Here is a 20118-nt window from a genome sequence, read left to right as displayed (position 1 = left end):
TACAAATGGCTGTGTGGCTGTTCTGACTTGTATTTCTTTAATCTGTTCTGTACTGAAACTTGTGTTCCACAGCATCAAAAGGCAATGTTCTTTTAAAGAATTATATTGAACATGCAGGAACAGGAGGTTGAAGAAACCCTTGATGATAATTTTGGCATCCACTTCAACCCAAGAGGGAGAAAGAGAGTTTCATGTTAAATGAGGATCTGAAGCACCAAGGGCTCAATGACTCCACTTCTCCTTGCTGTGCTGTGCTACATGAATCAGTCCTCTCAAGATGAATATCCGTAGCACTAACATGCCAATATTACATTAAATAAAGGTTGTTTCAGGATTTTGTATCACTTTTTATAGAGTCACAGAATATTACGGGATTGGAATGGACCTTAAAAATAATCTACTCCCCACCTCCCCTGCCATGGGCAGGGACACCTCCTGCTAGACCAGGTGCTCAAGGCCTTATCCAACCTGGCTTTGAGCACTGCCAGGGTTGGGGCATCGAGAGTCTCCCTGGGCAACTTGTTCCAGCGTCTCACCACCCTCACAGGGAAGATTTTCTCCCTAACATCTAACCTAAGTTTCCCCTCTTTCAATTTGCACCTCACCCTGTGGCTACAGTTCCTGATGAAGAGTCACTCTCTGGCTTTCCTGTAGCCCCATTCAGATCCTGGAACGTGCTCTGAGGTCTTCACACGACCTTTTTCTTCTCCAGGCTCAACGGCCCCAACTTTCTCAGCCTGTCTTCATAGGGGAAGTGCCCCAGTACCCTTATCAACTTCGTGCTCTCCTCCAACATTTCCATGTCCTTGTGTTGGGGATGGCCAGAACTGCATACAGTTCTGGTTACAGTTTACAGTAAAAATGGCTGTGTACACAATTCTGGTGTCACCTTTAAGACGGTAAAACTCGTATCAAAGGCAACGCGAAGAAAACTGACTTAATAATCCAATTATTCCATCCTCTTTCCAGACCTCCCCATTTCTGTACGGATGAGCAGCCCCTCCTTAGAGCGCCGTGCTGGAGCCTGCGCGGCCGAGGGCTCCCGGGGCCGCTCAGCCGCCGCTCGTGCCGGCCGCATGGAGCCGCGGGCGGTTACCGGGGGCGGTTACCGCCGCTCAGGCCCGTTCGAATCGCCCAATGGTGGAGCCGCGGGCGGCGCGGCGGCGGCGGCGGCCGGGGCCCTGCGGCCGCCGCCTCCTGTCCCTGGTGCGGGAATCCGCCCCCGAGCTCGGCCCCACGGCCGCCCGTGCGCCTCCCGCCGCGCCGATGGGAGCTGAGGTGGCTGCGGACCCCGCGCGGAGCCACCTGGTGAGAGCGCCGGGCCCGGGGAGGGCAGGGCGGGGTGCGGGGAGGGGCGCTTCGCTCTGCGGGGTGTCCCCTCACCGTGTGGGCGTCCCCTCGCCCTCTAGGGTGTTCCCTCGCCGCACGGGTGTCCGAGCCCTGGGAATTATTTCTTCCTGCCTGCCTTTCGGGGTCCTTCCTGCTGGGAGGCCAGCGGGAGCCGTCGGGCTCGGGGTAACGGCGCGGTGCGGGCGGGCGTTGGGAGCTGCCCGGCCCGCTGGGTGAAGGCCTGCAGTGCCCTCAGAGCTGCGGGCAGCACGCCGGCCCCCAGACCGCGTCTCTGCCAGCCTGAGGTGGCCGCTGATTCCATGGAAAACCTCCAGAGATTGCAGGAGGAATTAAAACTTACGAGTGAGCCTTGTTGCTAAGGGAGGCGCGGTGACAGCGTTTGATTTTCACTCGTGGTGATTCAAAAGCTCTGTCAGTGCTGGGCCTGGGGAGAGTTTAGCCCTTCCTTGGAAAAAAAGATGATTAAAACACCCAGCAGTGTTTGGAGTTGTTCATAGCTGCAAGCTGGGGAATCCTGTTCCTTCAGAAAGCTGTGCCTTCCTCTTCCTGAATTAAAGGAAGTACTGCTGTGTTCCTTAAAAATTGCAGTTAGAATTTGAAATTTTTTAAGTGAATAGTGCCAAACATTTCTACTGTTCAAAACAATTTCCATTGTCAGTATGTTAGGAATTGCAGTCTCTGTCCTTCCCTCATCCTATGCTTTACAGTGGAAGCCAGGGCACGCCAACTTGTGTTGTTTGGGTTCGTGCACTTGATGTGTTTGAATCTTTGTATTTCCTTAAATCAAAAGGAAGAGAATGTTCAGAAATTGGCACCTTTTCCTCGTAATCATTTTGTTATTTCTGTATCAGGTGTATTTCATCCGTCAACGAAGAAACTACCTCTTCACCCAACACAGTGTCCAGAAAACTCAAAAGCTTGAAAGTAACTGTAAGTAACTTTACCTAGGCTGACAATATCCTTTCTGTCAGAATCAGATTAGTGCTGCTGGTGGCCTTGTGTAAGATTTGCAATTGCATTATACCATTACATCAACTGAGGCATCAAGCTCCAAGATGATGACTTGAACCTTGTGTCTCTAGGCTTTTCAGTGTTGTGTCAGGTTATGGTTATGTGTTTCTGTGGAGAGTAAAGAAATGCTGCGATGCAATGGCTTTTAAGGATTTTTGTTTAAAAAAGACACTTAAAGTTAAGCACGTATGAAGGAGCATACAGTTTCAGGGTTCTAGGATGGAGTGGTCTGATGATTTCCTGATGGTTTTTCTTAACTGTTAAATTAATTCTCCTCTTCTTCCTGCTTCAAATTTCTTTCTAATCAGATTTTGTTGGTTATAGGAACCCTTGATTTGCTCACTTGCTTTAAGACTTTGAACTTCAATGACTCTTACAGACACCTGCTATCAATCCAGCTGTGTTTGATCTTCAATAACTAGGTTAGAAGCAGAAAATACTGGAAGCAGAGGAATTGTTTGTGTTAGTCCTGGCTTTACAGAAGAATAGTGTGCAGTTCAAAATGGCAGATGCTACTGATAGAAAGCTCAAATGTTAACCAAGGCTGGCCACTGTTCCTCTCTGACACAAAGGGAAATGTTGTTATTTCCAGTTTCCTTATTCACAGGTTTCCCTTCATTGTATTTCCCTTTCCCATTTGTGGGAGAAGAGCCATGAAGAACCGATCCTCGTCTCCCCCTTTGCACGTCCATGTGGATGAAAACACCCCTGTCCATGTCCATATTAAAAAGGGGCAGAAAACCACACCTGCAAAATGCCAGGTAGGAGTGTGTACCTGGTTGGTTGTAAGGTCTGCAAAAAGGAAGGTGAATGGCCCTAGAAGCATCAGAAAATCTTCCAGGTCTGTTTTACTATTGTGTTAGAACTGTGAGACTTCATTTCATATTCAGTGGTGAATTTGCAGTGACCCATTTGCTGTGTTGATTTGTTGAAAGATGATTTTGGTATGATACAGAATTGCTTTTCATGTTCATGTGAGGAATGTTGCTTCCAATGTGATATCATTTGGAGGATTTTTTTGCCTTTTATTTCCTGGATCTGTGTCCTGATAATGTTTTCTATTTGGCTTCGTATCTGTTTTTGGAGGAAAGATTTGAGGAGAGGTAGTACTTAAGCATTTCAAGTAGCATCTTGATTGTATTAAAATAAATGTGCTTTGAAAAAGAATCTTGATTCAAACCATCTTCTGGACTTAAGGACATTCTCTGTCCACTGAGCTCTGCAGCAAAGATCTCTTCCCAGGCTTATCCACAGGAGGCACAAGGCAATACTGAAGCTGAGGTTCTAGCTATCCCATATTCTCTTTTGTTGCTGGGTATTTTGGAAAGTTGTTCTAAGAAGTTGATGGAAGTTGCTATCTCATTCTTCCTTATCTGCAGACATCCTGTTCTAAGTCTTCTGTTAATTCTGTGTTTGTTGCTAATGGCAAATTTCATAATGGGATGGAATGACAGTGAAAATAATGAGTCCTATTAATTAAATGTCAGTAGAGAATGTTTACAGCATCTGATTTTTCTCTAAGGTTAGAATTGTGCAAAAACCCTTTTAACTCTCCTCCAGTTAGAGCAGCTCAAGTTCAATACAAATAAATACAGATCTTTTAGTTGACTACAGAGTAGGGAAAATACTTCAGGGGCTTCCCAAAATCAATCACGGTGTCAAATGGTATAGCTGGTCTTTTGTGAGGTGAATCTGGGATGGAGAAGGGATCTCCCAGGGATCTGTCGTGTCCTACATCCAGCCATCCTGTCAGCTTAGTGTGCAATAACCTTTCCTTCTGGCTGGTGTCAGCTTCCTCTGGTGGCTGCTACCTCATCTTACCTGATGCATCCTGTGAAACACTACTGATAGCTCCATATGAATGATCTTTTGGTTTTGCAGCACTAAAAATTGCGAATGGTTCTTTAAGAGTCTGTAATTTATTTTATTTTCTCTTTCTTTAGCAAAAACAGAAACAGAAATCAAAAGGGGATGGTGTGCGAGCTGTGCGGGTGAAAACTAAGGCCCCTTGGATGCCCCCAGGCAAAACACGTACCCGTGATACCACCTTGAAATGGGAGGTACAGCTGGTTTTGCTCTTTAAAACAAACTTTGACGTTTAGCCAAGGTTGAAGAGAGCGGTAGTATAGTGAGAGAGTTGGGCAGATCTGAAAGAAGGCTACTGTTACCTACCATCTATTTGAAGTGTCTTCTATAAATCTTTCTCACTTTTTAATATAGAAAAACTGGGAATTCATAAACAGCCTGTGGCCATGCCTTTCTGTCTCTAGAAGCCAGACACGTGTTTGTTTATTGTAATTTTACTAGTGCCTTTCAAGATCTCATCTGGAGGCTCAGCGAGGGACTGCTGGTCTCAGTCTCTTCCGAAGCACAGAGCGTTTGTGCAGCATTGTGTCATATTTTCTTTCTCATGGGTTGATAGTTTTGCCTGTTGTATTCGTGGCACTTCTTAGATGAGGATTTGAGCTTTGATTAGTTTTTCTTCTTTTTCTGTTTTACTCTATCTGCATTCTTGACCTTTCCCAGATGGAAACAGAAGAGCTGTTTGTAAATGTTTTTTTCTTTGCTAGCCTTGCTGCAGTGATGGGCCCAGTCTCTGGGTTTTGGCAACATTAGCTTTAGAATGCTATTTATAATGTTATACTAAAAAAATTATACCCTTTATTCTCTGGCAGGAATCAACTGAACGCCTTGAACTTACACCTAATCCTGAGTGTGAAAGGATGCAGTCAGTGCTGCGCCTCAGTGACCTCTCCACGGATGACGACGATGCCGCTTGCTCCAAAATTAACAAATATGAAAAGAAGATAGATAGCCTGATGAATATGGTGGGAACACTGAAGAAAGAGGTGAGGAGACAGTGGAAAGACCTGTTGACTGGGGCTTTGTAGCTGATTCTTTGACAAGAGGAGGCTGGAGGCAGGTCTTGGTGCAATGGAAGGCTACTCAGGCTGTTGGCAGCTTGCTTGAATATCAAAAATCAATCTGAATTGTTTAGAATAGCTGAACTATCCTAGTAAGAAATTCACTAAGCCACACTATGAAACATTTCAAAACATTATTAATTTAATAAGGTATTGCTGTGCTTTAATTTCCAAATAATCTCTCTTGCCCAAGCCCAAAATCTGAAAACTGATGACTCCAGAAAGGTAAAAATACAATTGATGTTTTATTGTCAAAAAATCCCCTTATTCAATGAGGTTGTTTCTTCTGATTCTGTTTCAGAAATGTGCAACCCAGTGATGTGTTTTCCAGATAAATAGGCTCTTATGTACTTGACACCACTTTAAAAATAGGTGGGAGATACTCCCAGGTCTCATAACATGCGGCATGGTGGGGCCAAACTGCATTTTTAACTTGGAGTTAACACTCAGAGTAGCAAATCTTGTATTATTATTTTACTCTAAACTTATATGGATGTCAAATCAATGAACAAGAATAGGATTTGATTCAAGTAGATACTTACAGCAAGCATTTTCCATTTTATTTATGCTACAAAATTTAATGGAGTTACTTGCATGGTTGTAAAACAAAAATCAATTTTAGAACCACAGAATCATTAAGAATCACAGAATCACAGAATGAACTAGGTTGCAAAAGACCTTTGAGATCATCTAGTCCGACCTATGACCTAACCTAACACCTCCTCATCAACTAAACCATGGCACTGAGTGCCACGTCCAGGCTTTTTTTAAACACGGGACGTTCAGGGACGGTGACTCCACCACCTCCCTGGGCAGACGATTCCAGTGCCCAATCACTCTTCCAGTGAAGAATTTCTTTCTGATGTCTGACCTAAACTTCCCCTGGCGCAGCTTAAGACTGTGTCCTCTTGTTCTGTCGGTTGTTGCCTGGGAGAAGAGACCGACCCCCACCTGGCTACAGCCACCTTTCAGGGAGTTGTAGAGAGTGATAAGGTCACTCCTGAGTCTCCTTTTCTCCAGCTCCCTCAGCTGTTCCTCACAGGGCTTGTGTTCCAAGCCCCTCACCAGCCTTGTTGCCCTCCTCTGGACGAGTTTGAGCATCTCCACGTCCTTCTTGAGCTGAGGGGCCCAGAACTGGACACAGCACTTGAGGTGTGGCCTCACCAGTGCCGAATACAGGGGAAGAATGACCTCCCTGGTCCTGCTGGCCACACTCTTTCTGATCCAAGCCAGGTGCCACTGGCCTTCTTGGCCACCTGGGCACACTGCTGGCTCATGTTGAGTCAGTTGTTGACCAGTACCCCCAGGTCCCTTTCTGCCTGGGCGCTGTCCAGCCACTCTGCCCCCAGCCTGTAGTGCTGCGGGGGGTTTTTGTAGCCAAAGTGCAGGACCTGGCACTTGGACTTGTTAAAGGTTGGAAAAGACCTCCAAGATCCTCGAATCCAACCTTTGATCCATCACCACCTTGTAAAATAAACCAGAGCACTGAGTGCCGTGTCCAATTGTTCTTGAACACCTCCAGGGATGGTGACTCCATCACCTCCTTGGGCAGCCCTTTCTGTGAAGAAATTCTTCCTGATGTCCAACCTGAACATCCCCTGACACAGCTTGAGGCCGTTTATTTCCTCATGTCCTGTCACTTGTCAACTGGGAGGAGATACTTTTTTTTTTTCTATACTTTCAGTAAGTTAATTGACTCTAAATGGTTCACTGATTTGGCATGTGGATTCTGTGTATCAGTTCCAAAGCCCCTGGTTTAAGTTTTATTCCAATATCTTCAGGTCAAGATGCAGAAAATGGAGGAACAGGAGCAAATGGCAAAGCGTCTCCTGGAGGAGCAGAAGGAAGAACTGAATGAGGTCACACAAGAACTCGTAGAAACAGAGCACGAGAACACGCGGCTCCGGCGCAACATTGAGCGCATAAAGGAGGAGAAGGACCTGACTGTGTAAGAAAGCTTCACTTCTCACTGTCCCTGCACTAGTGGTATCCACAGGCACCTCCCTCCTTTATTGCTGATGTGATCTGAGGTCGTAGCTGCTGTTGAAGAACTGATGCACTTGGATTTTTTGTCACCTTTTAGAAGGGGAGCACCAAATTGCAATAGCTGCAGAGAAGGGCTCTAGCACGATTTTTGGAATGGAAAAAAAACCTACTTTTAGAGGAATCCTAGAACAGTTGGCTTGTGTGGAGGGTCATCCTAGCTCTGGAATTAATATTTTGAAGGTTAAAGGATTCTGCTTGAATTGTGATGATATTGATAGAACAAGAAATTAATAAACATGGAGCTGAAAACTAGAGGAGAATTTTTGACCTTTATAAAAATCCTAGAGACAGGCGTGACAGCCCCTGAGAGGACTGAACCATGGGCTTTTTTCTTAGTGATCCTGAAGGTCTGCGAGTCTGACATTTGTGCATCTGCTTTGTGTCCAAAGAATTAGAGAAGTTTGTGTCTCCAGGGGGACAGTAGTGTTTTAAGAGAGTTAGTTTTATTTTTTCCTTAAGAAAGATCACTTGGAAGTTAATGCTTTGTATTCCTTTTTCAGAAAGCTCTGTGAATGCTTCTGAGATTACAAGTCCTGGCTAAAAACATTGAGCTGCATATCTTGGTGTGCTTTTCTGTTTTTTGTTTGGCCATTCAGAGTCTTATTTCTGGTGTGGCATAAGTACCCAGGAAAAGCACACCATTGTGTTTTGGGTTTAGCAGTGTGTGCAGACTTTGGTGTAAGCCTGATTTGTTCCCTCTAAATTTCATAGCTGTGATCTTAGCAAGCTCCTGGTGTCTGCTTACTGCCTTCTCTCAAAACAGCTTCCACACTGAAAGAGGGCAAATCTTAAGCAGTTTTCGTTTGGAGCTTTTATCCTCTGATTTGGGTTTTTTATGAATTTTAACCCAATCAACTGTTTATCAACAGTGACTGGTACAGCTGCCAAAGCTTCTTGTTTCTCTGATGGCTGAATTCTCCTTGCAGGCTACAGAAGGAGTGCTTGCAGCAGGAGAAGGAGTGTTTGATGTCCAAGCTGAATGAAGCAGAAAGGGATGGAGCAGCAGCTGCCAGACAGATCCATGCCCTGAAAAATACCATTGGGAGACTCAACATTGTAGGTGTCCTTTTTTGTTCTTGTCTTTAGTACATTGTCCTGTTGAATAGTTGTCTTAAAAAAAATAATGTTATAGTTGCTAATGCAGCAAAATATAAGGAAAAGTGATTGTAATATAAGGATAAGGATGTTAAGATTTAACATCCTTAAGGTGTTTCCTAGTTTGGTGTGAAAGTGGGGTATTTACTTCCAGGTACCTTCTGCACACAAGTGAACAATTATTTCCTTTTGTTTATGTGTTGTGGGTTTTGTTTGTTTGAGTTATTGTGGTTTGTTTTTCTGGTTTCTTTGTTTATTTTTGTTTCTTTATTTGGTTTTTGTTTGTTTGTTTAATGTTTTTTCCTTCAGGAGAAACACATGAGCAGCACAGATATAAATGCTCTAACAAGACAAAAAGAGCTTCTGCTCCAGAAATTGAGCACCTTTGAAGAAACCAACCGGACACTCAGAGAGCTTATTGCAGAGCAGCGGGCCCGGGAGGTGAGAGCTGCTGTGTGTGGAACCTGGCTGATTACAGGAGGCTGTGTTGTCTCGTGGGCTGGAAGGGAGATTTGAGTTTGAAATCTTTCAACTCTTTCTCCCAGCCCTGCAGTAGACCCTGTCAGCCCATAAAGGCTGGATAGTTTTTATTTGGGTTTTTTCTTTATCTCTGTCTAATTCATAGAGTTAAGACTGACTTTTCTGCTGTGAGGATGGTAGAGCCTCTAAGTCTTTGACTATATTAAAGGGTTCAGGCACTGCTGTGTTGCTAGCTGTCTCCTCTGGATACGGCTGTATCTGCTGATCTTGCTACTCTCAAACACTGCTGCTGCACTTGGATTGCCTGGAGTCTGAGGAGTTGATATGGCCTCAGCTAATGGGAGTCTGTGGATATTCAGAACTTGTAGGCATTGAGGGCAACAACAGAGAAACTGAAAACAATTCTGTGGTGCTTGTACAGAACAATTCTGTATTGCTTGTAAGAGCAATAGAGAAATGAAATTTCTATTCTTTCTGTAGTTTGTATTCCATTTCAGCAAAAGCAGGCTGATGGTAACAGTTACCTCAGCCACCAGTGGGGCTGGATAAAAGGTCTGAATTTTTCCACATGAATTTCCCTGAGTAGTGGGAGAGTTCAGAATGATCTTACATTGCCATCATGCTTTTTATTTTAATCTTTGACTGGGAATTGGAAAAGCTTTCTGAGATGGATAATGGTATGTAAAATATAGCAAATGCGATGTTTCTAGATATATTCTAAGAATTGCTGCTGCAACTGGGAGGAAATAGTTGATTTTCCCAGTTCCATTTAAAGAAGCTTTATAAAATTGACTTTTTAGTTAACAGTTTTTCTCATGTATTTATTTTGTAGAAGGATGCCCAGAAGGTACTGGATCGGCAAGGACTGCTGCTGAAAAGGCTGGCTGACTCAGATGCAGAGAACATGGTAAGCAAACCACAATCTCTCTTTATTTTAAAATTTTAAAAGATAAAGCAGAAAGATCTAAAATGACAAGCCCTTCTTTGTCTTATATTCTGCTGTAAAATATTACACTAGTGCCTTTTAGATCAATAAAAAAAATATTTTAGCTTTTGTGGTAATCAGAGCCACGACACTGCTCCTCTGGTTAACAACGTGCGTTTCAAAGTGGGTAGATTTTCATTGCCTTTGAAATGAAAGGGGCTTAGAATGGGGATAACTCGGTGTATTGGGCTCTGTCACCAAATGAGTTACCCTGTGCCAGTTTTTGTTCATTTCCTTCTCCATAAACTGAGACAAGAGTTCTTGCGTTGCCAGAAGTTATAAAACTTGCTGTGAGACATAGGTAAATGCCCTTTTTAGTCTGTGGAGTATATATGGTCCTGACTGGGTATCCTGTGCCCTGTTGCACAAATGTATGTGTATCACTTCTGCTTCCTGGTTGAGGAGAATGCAGCCTGTTTTGCTGGCGATGAGGATCCTGTTGTTGTGGATAACAATCAGTGCCAGGGGTCAGGTGGTCTTGAGAGGGAGGCAGTTACACCTCTTGCCTTCTACCTGCTGTCCTAAATGTGTTTGTTACTGAACATCTGTGTGGTGTTTGTTTTTCCAGCAACTTCAGATCAGGCTTCAGGGAAAAGAAAAGGAAGTGGAAAGCCTCACACTTCAGATAGTGGCAGAAAAGGTAATCTCCATTTTCTGTTTTTCCCTTTCTGCTCTACTTTCCAGTTCTGTAAAACCACAGATAGTCCAAAAGATGAGGTTGTTTGCAGACCACTACTTTGAGATCAGATGACTGGCTTGCTTATAAAACTAGACAGATACCAACTCCCACACAATTGTGGGTTCCATATTCTGCTAATAAGACACCTGTCTCAGGATGGATAGGTAGAATTCTCTTTGCTTGGGCACTGAATTGCCATTCTGTGTAAGCTCCTGTTGGTTCCCAATGGCAAATTCCAATCCGTTCCTTAGTTTAGGAAGTAAAGTGGGAGTGCAGTGGAAGAGATCAGATATGAAGAATATTTTGCCCTAGAACATACCTTTCAAGCCAGTCATTCACATGTGTTATAAAATAAATGGCTGCTCATTTGGTCCCTTTTTGTTGGATTAGAAGAGCTGTGAGGGTCCATCTGGAGGTGGCTGGAGATCATTCAGTGAAGAAATCTGAGACTACTGCATATTATTAAGTGTTCCTTCTATTAGCTTATTGAGTGAAAACATGTTTGTCTTGTTCCTGCTTATCTAGGAAAAGGCAAGGAAAGCACTTGAACTCTCCCAAGCTATGGAGTCTATGAAAACCCATTTACAAGCCCAGCTGCAGAGCAAAGAAGCTGAGAACAACCGTCTGGCTACACAGCTGCGGGTATGTCTGCACTGCTCCCTGGGGATTGTCTCTTCCTTTGCTTCCATGGACTGAATTCACTCACAAGGGAGTAGCACAAGCTTCTTACTGAGTCTGGTTGACTGAAATATTGGCTGGTGATGTTTATGCCATTAACACACAGCATGATTTTCAAATAAAGTAAGAAAAGAGAAATCCTTTCACTTTTGAGGCATGAGGCAAAATCTTAGCTTTAAGGTCTATGTGTATTAGATTTTCCTTTTCCTAAGTTAGTTACTCCATAATTGTTGAAAAGATGGATTTGGTTTAGTCAAGCATCAAGACAAATTGAAACTATTTAATTTGCTTTTTTGGAAAAATGCTGTGCCAGTTTGATCACTCTTGTTTATGTGTTCTACAATATTAATGAGGGGGAGAAAGTTCCCCTGGTTTATCTTGATTAGAGTTTTATATTTAGCATGTGTTGGGATGATGTTACAAGGAACATAAATGTGTTAATGTTTTAGAGGAGCTTTAAACTGTTCTAATAAGAGCTGCATAAAGCAACATTGTTGTATGCAAACATTTCAGTCAATAAAAAGAATGTTCTCAGGTAGATCAAAAGACTGTTAGAACAGTACTTATTTTGGTCAGGAGAGAAATCAGTATTTTAGGAAGCAGCTTATGAAAGAAGAAAGGAAGACTCTTGGAAGAAAAGGAAGATGTCATGCTGCCGTCTCTTTCAGCATTTAGACAGGATTGTGTAGGTGAAACCTGACTGCAAATACCTCCAGGCTGAACACTGGGGATTTGTGCCTGGTTCTCATCACCATTTCTAGGAGATTAGTTGCTGCTTTGGGTTTGCTGGTGTAATATGGGCATTAATCCACATGGTGGGTTTTTTTCCCCCACAGAATCTGGAGATGAGTGAAGCTCAGTATAAGGCAGAGCTGGACCTTGCCCTGGAGCAGATGAAAGAAGTGAAGGGCAAGGGAGATAGTGATAAAGAGGCCCTGAAGAAAGCTGTCCGTGCACAGAAAGAGCGGGCGGAGCGGAGTGAGGAGTATGTGCAGAAACTGACTGCCCAGCTAGCAGAAAAAGTATGTGCTAAAACAGGAGAGGCCTTATTTGAGGTCATGCTTTTAAATTGTTGACTTCTGGTAGTAGCCCTGGGGAGAGTCTCTTCTTTCAACTAATGAAATTTATTTCTGTCTTCGTGCCATGGCCCATTTATGCCAAGTTTAGAACAAATCCAGTTTGCTCAGCTGTCACTGTATTCACCGCATGTCCTAAGTTAAGGGCATCTCTGCGTATTGTCTGCATATCTCACACCAGTGGTGATTTTGTCTTCTCCCTTACTTTTTTCCTCTTGTATTTCACTTGTCTAACAGGACAGGTGTGTTGCTGAGGCCCAGTGCGAGCTTGAGTCCTGGAGGAATCGCTGCAACAAAGCACTAAAGGAGAAGGATGATCTTGAACTGGAAGTCGTTACGCTGAACAGGTTAGAATAAAATCAGTGCAGAGAAAGAAGCATGAGGGAGGATGAGTTCAAAGTTCAAGGATAATTTAACTGAATAATAGCATTGAAATGAATATTTTAGTTGGATTGCTTGTAAATAACCAAGCAAAAGCAGCACTGCATAAGGGCTAGAGCAGAGTTTGAAGAGGTGGAGAGAGACATGTGACTTCTGCTGCTGACTTGGCACAGCAAAGGCAGACTCTTTAAGGTTTGCTGACCCTTAAAAGTGTGCCATTTTGTAATGCATTGAATTAAGGTTATTTTTGTTTTGAGGTCTTTTTGAATAACTTGAATGGAAGATATTAAAAGAGATAAGCAGTATAGTTGATGCCAGTTTTGTTGTGAAGGTAAATAAATCTTTTGGTATCATTGCAGTACAGTTGCTACTGCAGGAAAAAGGAGGTAGGTATGAGCTGAGAGAGGCATATCTTTGTCCTGTGCATCTTTGAGACAATTCATTTGAGCTCCAAGGGGACAACTCCAGTTAGTTTCCAGGAGGTATATAAAGATTGAAGTATAGAACAGTGTAACAGGGAGGTGTGCATACATGACAGTAGAAGGAAGATGAAAGGATGGGGAAAAGCCATGTTTCTGAAGCTAGTTTTCAAGGGTTAGGAGCCCTACTCTTTCTTGTCACTTAAGGATTAATTTTCTTTCTGCGTGGCAGCCGTGTCGCAGACTTGCTGGAACAGCAGGCAAAGCTGCAGGAACAGACGCGGGACGAAAAAGAAGCTTTGCTGGATAAACTGCACCAACAGACTGGAGAGAACAACTCTTTAAAGAAGGATAATGAAAGACTGAAGGTCAGTGACTAAGGGTTTGAAGCTCGAATGCTAGGAGGAAAAGAAGGGGGAATTACAACTTTCTTGGCCACTGAGGACAGAGTCAAATTGCACCCATTGCTCCTATACAGTTTCAAACCAGTTCATACAACCTGACTGTGACAGGGCCAGTGTGCTGGGAGGAGATAGAGGAAGTGTACTTACTGGGAGAACTGTGTTTCTTCCACGTTTTGGCTAGGAGTATCTCCAATCTAGCTACTGTTTCATCTAGCTGGGGTCTTAAATCTTGTCCTCACATCTTCACGCTGCTGACCAGAGAGCAAACAGCTGTAGCTCATACAGAGAGAACGGTAATCTCCAGAACAAACAAAAATGACTGGCATATTTCTCTGTTGTCCTTTACCATGAGTCATCTTGTGGGCGACCTACTTAATTTTTTCCATCCCAAACCTCTGTGCTCTGCTGATGCAAATTTGGCAATCCACTGAAGTCTAGAAAGTTTGGGCAACTTGCATGGATAAAACTGTATTTTCTTAGTCTAGACAACATTAGACAGCTCACATGGCAGGTACTTGCGCAGAGGAGGGCAACAAGGCTGGTGAAGGGCTTGGAACACAAGCCCTATGAAGAACAGCTGAGGGAGCTGGGGTTGTTTAACCTGGAAAAAAGGAGACCTTATCACTCTCTACAACTCCCTGAAAGGTGGCTGTAGCCAGGTGGGGGTCAGTCTCTTCTCCCAGGCAACAACCGACAGAACAAGAGGACACAGTCTTAAGCTGCGCCAGGGGAAGTTTAGGTTAGACATCAGAAAGAAATTCTTCACTGGAAGAGTGATTGGGCACTGGAATCGTCTGCCCAGGGAGGTGGTGGAGTCACCATCCCTGAACGTCCCGTGTTTAAAAAAAGCCTGGACGTGGCACTCAGTGCCATGGTTTAGTTGATGAGGAGGTGTTAGGTTAGGTCATAGGTCGGACTAGATAATCTCAAAAGTCTTTTGCAACCTAGTTCATTCTGTGATTCTTTATGATATTTCCAAGCACTCAATGGAAAATGTTTTCTTTTTTTCAGGCTGCTCTGAACTCAATGGAGGGCAAGCTGAACCAAGCGCAGACGGAATTGCAACAGCTCCAGAACTCTGTCAGGAGCTACGAAGGGCTGATTGAAAACTACACAGCACAGGTGGGTCTCAGAACCTTCAGCCCTTGCACAAAGGTGTTTTCTCCTTCCACTGTGGCTTATTCTGTAATGCCTTAGCTATTGCCAGCTGGAGCAGTTTCAGTTACTCCAAGGCATTGCGCGCATGTGTTGAAAACTATATATAATAGATAAAGTCTGGGGTCCTTCTTTGAATGTCCAGGCACAGAAGGCCCGAAAGGAAGCAGATGAGCTGGCTGCAAGACTGGAGAAGTGTGAAAGAGAGAACAAGACAATAAGGGATGAAATGAACAAGGAGCTTGAAACGGTAACTATCCCTCTAAAGACACATTGTAGACATTCATGGATCTTAGTGTTCTGAATCTAGTGAAAAACAGCTGTGAATAGGAAATAAAAGGCTTATCTTAAGTCTGCCTTTTCCATCAGTTTTTTCTTAGGACTTGTTCAATAAGTTTTGCAGAATGAACATTTAGCAGCTTCTTTTTGACTATATGGCATTCCTCATGGAATTATTTAGTGTCTCCTTTGCTGCAGAAATAGTGGTTTGGAACAGTGGATTAGGTAGGTTGAACCGTTATCTGATGTGGAACAGCTGACCTCAAAAGCAGAGCTTGTACTTCTAGTAAAATTGAAGCCCACAGTCCAAAATTCTCATTCTTACACCATCCATAGAGAATATCAGATCCTAAGTGAAGGCTTTTCTGAGTAGGAAGATGTTAGACTTCGAACTCAGCACTGGCCAAATATCCACACAATGTCACCATGGTTGTGGACTAACAGAGCTTCATTGAAGTTGAGAAATTTTTTAGTCTTGATCTTATGAACATTTGTAAGTTCCTCATGTTTTCTTCTTTGATTACAGACACGTCAGAACTTCCAGACCCAGCTTGCTGAACTGGAAAAGCTGCCCGAGATCCTAAAGTACACCGAGACACAGCTGGCAGAATGCCATCAACAGCTCATGTGTTACGAGAAGAAGAACACGGACCTGTGTGCCATGATTGCAGATCTCCGTCAGCTGGTAAGGGACTGGCAGAAAGTACCCCTACCACTGAGCACCACCTCAAGTCCGAAACCAAGATGAATTTCTAATCACAGCAAGGTTCAAACTTCGTCTCTGTTCTCGTCTCTTTTTGAAAAGATTAAACGTGCACTGCAAAATAAAGGTGTGTGCCATGTCTTTGTGCAAGAAGTTGGTGGCTTTGCTGGTAGCATTCCTTAATATTTGAAAGGTTTCTCATCCCTTGGTGCAGAATCTTTCTGGCACTTGAATAGCAGCAGTGGCAGCACTTGATAATGCCAGCCCTTGCTTCTGTTACCTCCATCCTCATGTCACCTTTCCCTCCTGTAGTTTTCTGCCGATGGTGCTGTCCCAACCATTTTCTCACTCTGATTTCAGGTTTTTTTCCCAGTTCCTGTTTTTTGTTCCCAGAAAGACTGTGTAGGTATTGCAGGATAATTTCAGACAGGGATGACATCTACAGCTGTGCCTCAAGATAGCACATGATCTCTGTCTGACCACTTTAGTCTTGGCCACTTTGTGCTTGGTCTGGAATTATAAACCTCTCTGGTGTTTCAGGCTCTGATGCTGTTGTGGGCTGCTGGCATGTTTGTGGCTGCTGTTCTTGTGTGTGTGCTTGGCTGTGCTTGCAGATGCTGCTCTACATGCAGGAATTTACAGGCCTGGCTTTTCTTTTGCAGTACGGAAGAGTTGTCCTACACCTTTCCAGACTGTAACTGGAAGCATCAGCAAAATGGATGTTTAGTTTTCTTCTATCCACTGTTCCCTTTCTGAAGCTCTCCAGAAATTATGAATGGAGCATGTTTCCTTCTGAGAGCTGCATATGTTTTAGGTGGTTGGTCGTGTGTGTAATGACTGCTCTGTGAAGTAATTAATTCCTGTAATTTTAGATTGACCTCCAGGGGGACAAAATGGAGATGACAAGAGAGAGATATCAGTCTGCCCAGGAGGAGAAAAAGCAACTCACCTTGAAGGTGGAGGAGCTAGAAAGGTTAGAAATACTAGGCTCTCTTGTCTTTTTAACCTTCCATTTCCATTGTTTTTACAGGGGATTGAAACAGCTTCAGTCTTGTTCCAGTTCCCCACATGCCTTCAGGATTCTGTGCATTTGCTTATCCCACAAGGATCTCTAATCAGTAGCTGTCCACTGAGAGTTACATGCTTTTGCAGCAGCACCTGTTGTGAATGTTGTTAGACAGGATGATGGCTTAGACAACAGAGGAACTAGCTCCTTGTCCAATCTAGCCTGGCAATTTTGAGGTTACTAGATATTACAGTACTTTTACCCATGTTTATAAGTTTCTTTTAGTGACAATGTCTCGGAAAATGCAGGTATATGGGTAATCTGTAGGCCCTTCAATCTTTGAAATTCTGGTTTGAGTACTGGAGAACTGTTTCTTGGGGCTCTCACCTTTCAAGGGGGAATAGAATCTATTATCAGAGGCGTCAGGACCTGACAAAAGGCAGAATGAAACACCCTCCATTTAAAATGAATAGGTTTCCTTCCCTTATTGTCTTAAACTAGAAAACTAGAGTCCACGAGTGCCCAGAACATAGAATTCCTTCAGGTCATAGCAAAACGTGAGGAGTCAATCCACCAGTGTCAGCTGCGGCTGGAGGAGAAGAGCCGTGAGTGCAGCTCCCTGGCACGTCAGCTGGAGGTGGCCATTGAGGATGCCAAAAGACAAGTGAGTCATTTCTCATGTTTGTGAATTCACCTAAAGCTACCCAGGCTGTGAAAGGGGAACAGTGAGAATGCTGAAAATATCTTCTCAGCTTATGACCAAACCTATTAAAATCATTGTATTCAGTGAAATACAAGTAATGTGCTGGTGCTGTTTGTCAGCACTGTTGAAGAACTGAACTCAGTTTGCAACAGAGAAAAGCACAAGACTGAGCTGCTGCTTATGTGTGAGGATGTGTCAGTTAAACTTCAAAGGGCTTTTGTGGGCAATGGGTAGGGAAAAAACATTCTTCCATAGGCATCCCTTTAACAAAGTTGTTGTTCTATGTAGGTGGAACAAGCTCGAGAACGAGCAGTCTCCAGAGAGAGGGCAGCCCAGTCCAAGATGTTGGATTTGGAGACCCAGCTGAGCAGGAATAAAACAGAGCTGAACCAGTTGCGTCGGAGCAAAGAGGATGTGAGTGACTTGTGGGGGATACTCTTGCTGTACTGGTGGTGCCCTGGCAACAATTGGAATCAATAAATCATCCTGTGGATGTGCTGCTGAAGTCATGCAGAGCTGTGCCTGAATGTGATGTGCTGTTGTGTGTGTCCATGTATGTGTGACACAGGACACGTCTGCTGTGTCACCAGTTCAGGAGTGTGTATTAAGTGATAGGCAAATGGGAGTACAATGATGTGAATGAATTGGTATAAAGTTATGTATGTGTAAGAAAGAATCACTTTCCTTGTGTTCAAAGGAGATTTGCACCAGGTATCATGGACAGATTTTAACTTCATTTTGCCTATATCAAAGAGAGTGCAATTTCTCTTCTAGAGGAAAGCATTTCTTCTAGAAGAAAGACTGGGAATCTTTTGTCGTGTCCTATTTACCTTGCTTCCTTGCTTTAGTTTTACTTGGAATTGTGTGGGCTGATGGATCAGGTCAAGTTGTTTTTCAGAAAAGAGTGTGTTTAATTCCCCATAACTACAGCTAATGTATTTTAAAAGCCCAACTGATTAGCCATGTTGTCTCCTGCTTTTATCAGCGGGTTGCTGAATGGAGTTGGGAATGAGCAGAACAAATTATAAATATCACAGCACCATCTATGGTAATGTCATCTCCTGCTGTGCTAATTCTGGCTCTCCTCAGCACTTTGGGGGAAGAGTTTAACATGAACAGGATGAATGTTGCTGCCTTTCAGCCTGTTTTGTGCTCCCCTGTGCAGGCAGAGCGCCGATATGAAAGCCGCCTCCAGGACCTGCGGGATCGGCTGGAGCAGTCGGAGAGCACCAACCGCAGCATGCAGAACTACGTCCAGTTCCTCAAGTCTTCCTACGACAACGTTTTTAGGGAAAGTGCTTTGCTGGGCTCCCCGAGCCGCTCTCGCTCTCCCCTCTGAGAGCAATGCTCTCCTTGCACCTTTTTTAAGCACACAGAAGGAGCTTTGTTTCAAAGCCATATTGATATAGAAAATAGGATGGCATTTCAGGGTCACTGTTAGGAGATTTTTTTCTTGCAGAATGAGAAAATAAAATGACGTTGGCATCTGATCAAAATGTGGGGTATCAGCAATACTGGTTTGGTGTTGGAGGTTGGTGTTAGGTCATAAACTGAGCCCCAAAACCAGGTGTTTTTGCGTATAATGGAAAAGATCCTTTTCCTCCTGTAAGGTCATGATGGTTTCAGCTCTTAAAACCTGTGAGAGGTTTGTTGAGTGTGTTAGTTTTTGTAAGAGCTCTCTTCGTGCTTCACTTCTCATTCCGTTTCTCTGTTGGGGAGATCATGTGGGGGTTTTTTGCTTGTGGGATTTTTAAAATAATTTTTTTATACTGTTGGTGTGAAACTAAAAATAACTGAGGTGCCTGGGCTCTACACTCACAAGAGATTATCTCCTGCACAACCACAGTGTTTGTAACAATTTTATACCAGAAATTATGAATTTGGTTTGGGTTTTTATACTTGATTCTTACATACTCCCTGATCCTTACCTTTATTGGTGAGTGTAACGCTAATATTGCTTTACTCCTCTTACCCTGATTTTCTGATCCTGAATATACCCAGGACTGAGCCAAAACAATCTAAATTTGAAGGAAATCATCATCACTTCATATGGGGTCTTGGTGCAAAGGCCATGTGAGTTCAGGGTGTGCATGAAATCCTGACTTGGTCTTAAGCCAACTAAGGAGCAGCTGCAGATACTCAACTTCTTCATTAAAATCACCTGCACCTTCTGGAAAATCACACCTTTTGTGTGTCAAGTCTGTAAAGTCCATGGGCTCTCTAGTGTCCTATTGTTTCGACTAAATGGTTCTTAGGGGGGCAAAAATAAACCTTGTTTTTATTTTTCTCTCTGTTGTATCCTATGTATGTGCAATGTGATGTGGTCATTGGCAGTATTTGTCATAAAAGTTTTCTAAACTAATCAGTTTTCAAAAGATCTGTAATTGCGTGTGTTTAACACTTTAAAAATCCCAGAACTGCTGGGGGAAAAAACAATAAACTACATTTTAATTGGTTATGGTAGGGATTTCGTCTTCAGATGCTGTGTGTGTCTGAGTTTGGAAAAGCAAACACATCCCAGGGCTGTTGGTGCGGGCAGCTGAATTCCAGACTGCTTCCGTGGTTCACGGGTGGAGCCCTCCCTATGCTTCTGCGACCGGGGCTAAGCAGCGCAAGGTGGTTCCAGCCCTCCCTCTGCGAATACACAGAATAAGTGGGAAATCGGTGAATTTGCGGGGGTTTCCCGGCCCGCGTCCTTAGCGCGTCGCTGCCGGGGGCGGGACTCGAACCCCCGGCCCGGGCAC

At 43.7% G+C, this 20118-nt stretch overlaps 1 protein-coding gene across 5 annotated transcripts; it reads left to right on the top strand.

The window, feature by feature from the left end:
• The first annotated feature begins 1419 nt into the window (after positions 1–1419).
• ODF2 (outer dense fiber of sperm tails 2) lies at positions 1420–19837 on the top strand. Of its 5 annotated transcripts, none has more exons than XM_010397694.3 (21): positions 1420–1692; positions 2202–2280; positions 3011–3122; positions 4305–4421; positions 5037–5210; positions 7067–7233; positions 8258–8387; positions 8736–8867; positions 9739–9813; positions 10460–10531; positions 11096–11212; positions 12085–12270; positions 12562–12671; positions 13357–13492; positions 14540–14650; positions 14829–14933; positions 15489–15647; positions 16538–16638; positions 17173–17335; positions 17663–17788; positions 18540–19837. In XM_010397694.3, the coding sequence occupies exons 3-21, from the start codon at positions 3015–3017 to the stop codon at positions 18711–18713; spliced, it is 2463 nt and encodes an 820-aa protein (XP_010395996.1). In that variant the 5' UTR covers positions 1420–1692; positions 2202–2280; positions 3011–3014; the 3' UTR covers positions 18714–19837. The 5 variants fall into 5 exon arrangements, with proteins under 5 accessions (XP_010395996.1, XP_010395994.1, XP_010395995.1 ...); XM_010397692.3 differs by having other exon boundaries at positions 2969–3122; XM_010397693.3 differs by having other exon boundaries at positions 2954–3122.
• Positions 19838–20118: the final 281 nt, after the last annotated feature.

The sequence above is a fragment of the Corvus cornix genome, chromosome 17, assembly GCF_000738735.6.
Source record: "Corvus cornix cornix isolate S_Up_H32 chromosome 17, ASM73873v5, whole genome shotgun sequence".
Classification (NCBI taxonomy): Eukaryota; Metazoa; Chordata; class Aves; order Passeriformes; family Corvidae; genus Corvus; species Corvus cornix.
Note: the sequence above shows the minus strand (reverse complement) of the source record. Positions and strands in the feature narration are given on the sequence as shown.

Bases quoted from the DNA above. Each gene is read 5' to 3' on its own strand.
- ODF2 (XM_010397694.3), top strand. From the start codon at position 3,015: ATGAAGAACCGATCCTCGTCTCCCCCTTTGCACGTCCATGTGGATGAA. The intron at 8,868-9,738 runs GTGAGAGCTGCT...TTTATTTTGTAG, and splicing joins CAGAGCAGCGGGCCCGGGAG to AAGGATGCCCAGAAGGTACT. The intron at 12,271-12,561 runs GTATGTGCTAAA...CTTGTCTAACAG, and splicing joins CTGCCCAGCTAGCAGAAAAA to GACAGGTGTGTTGCTGAGGC.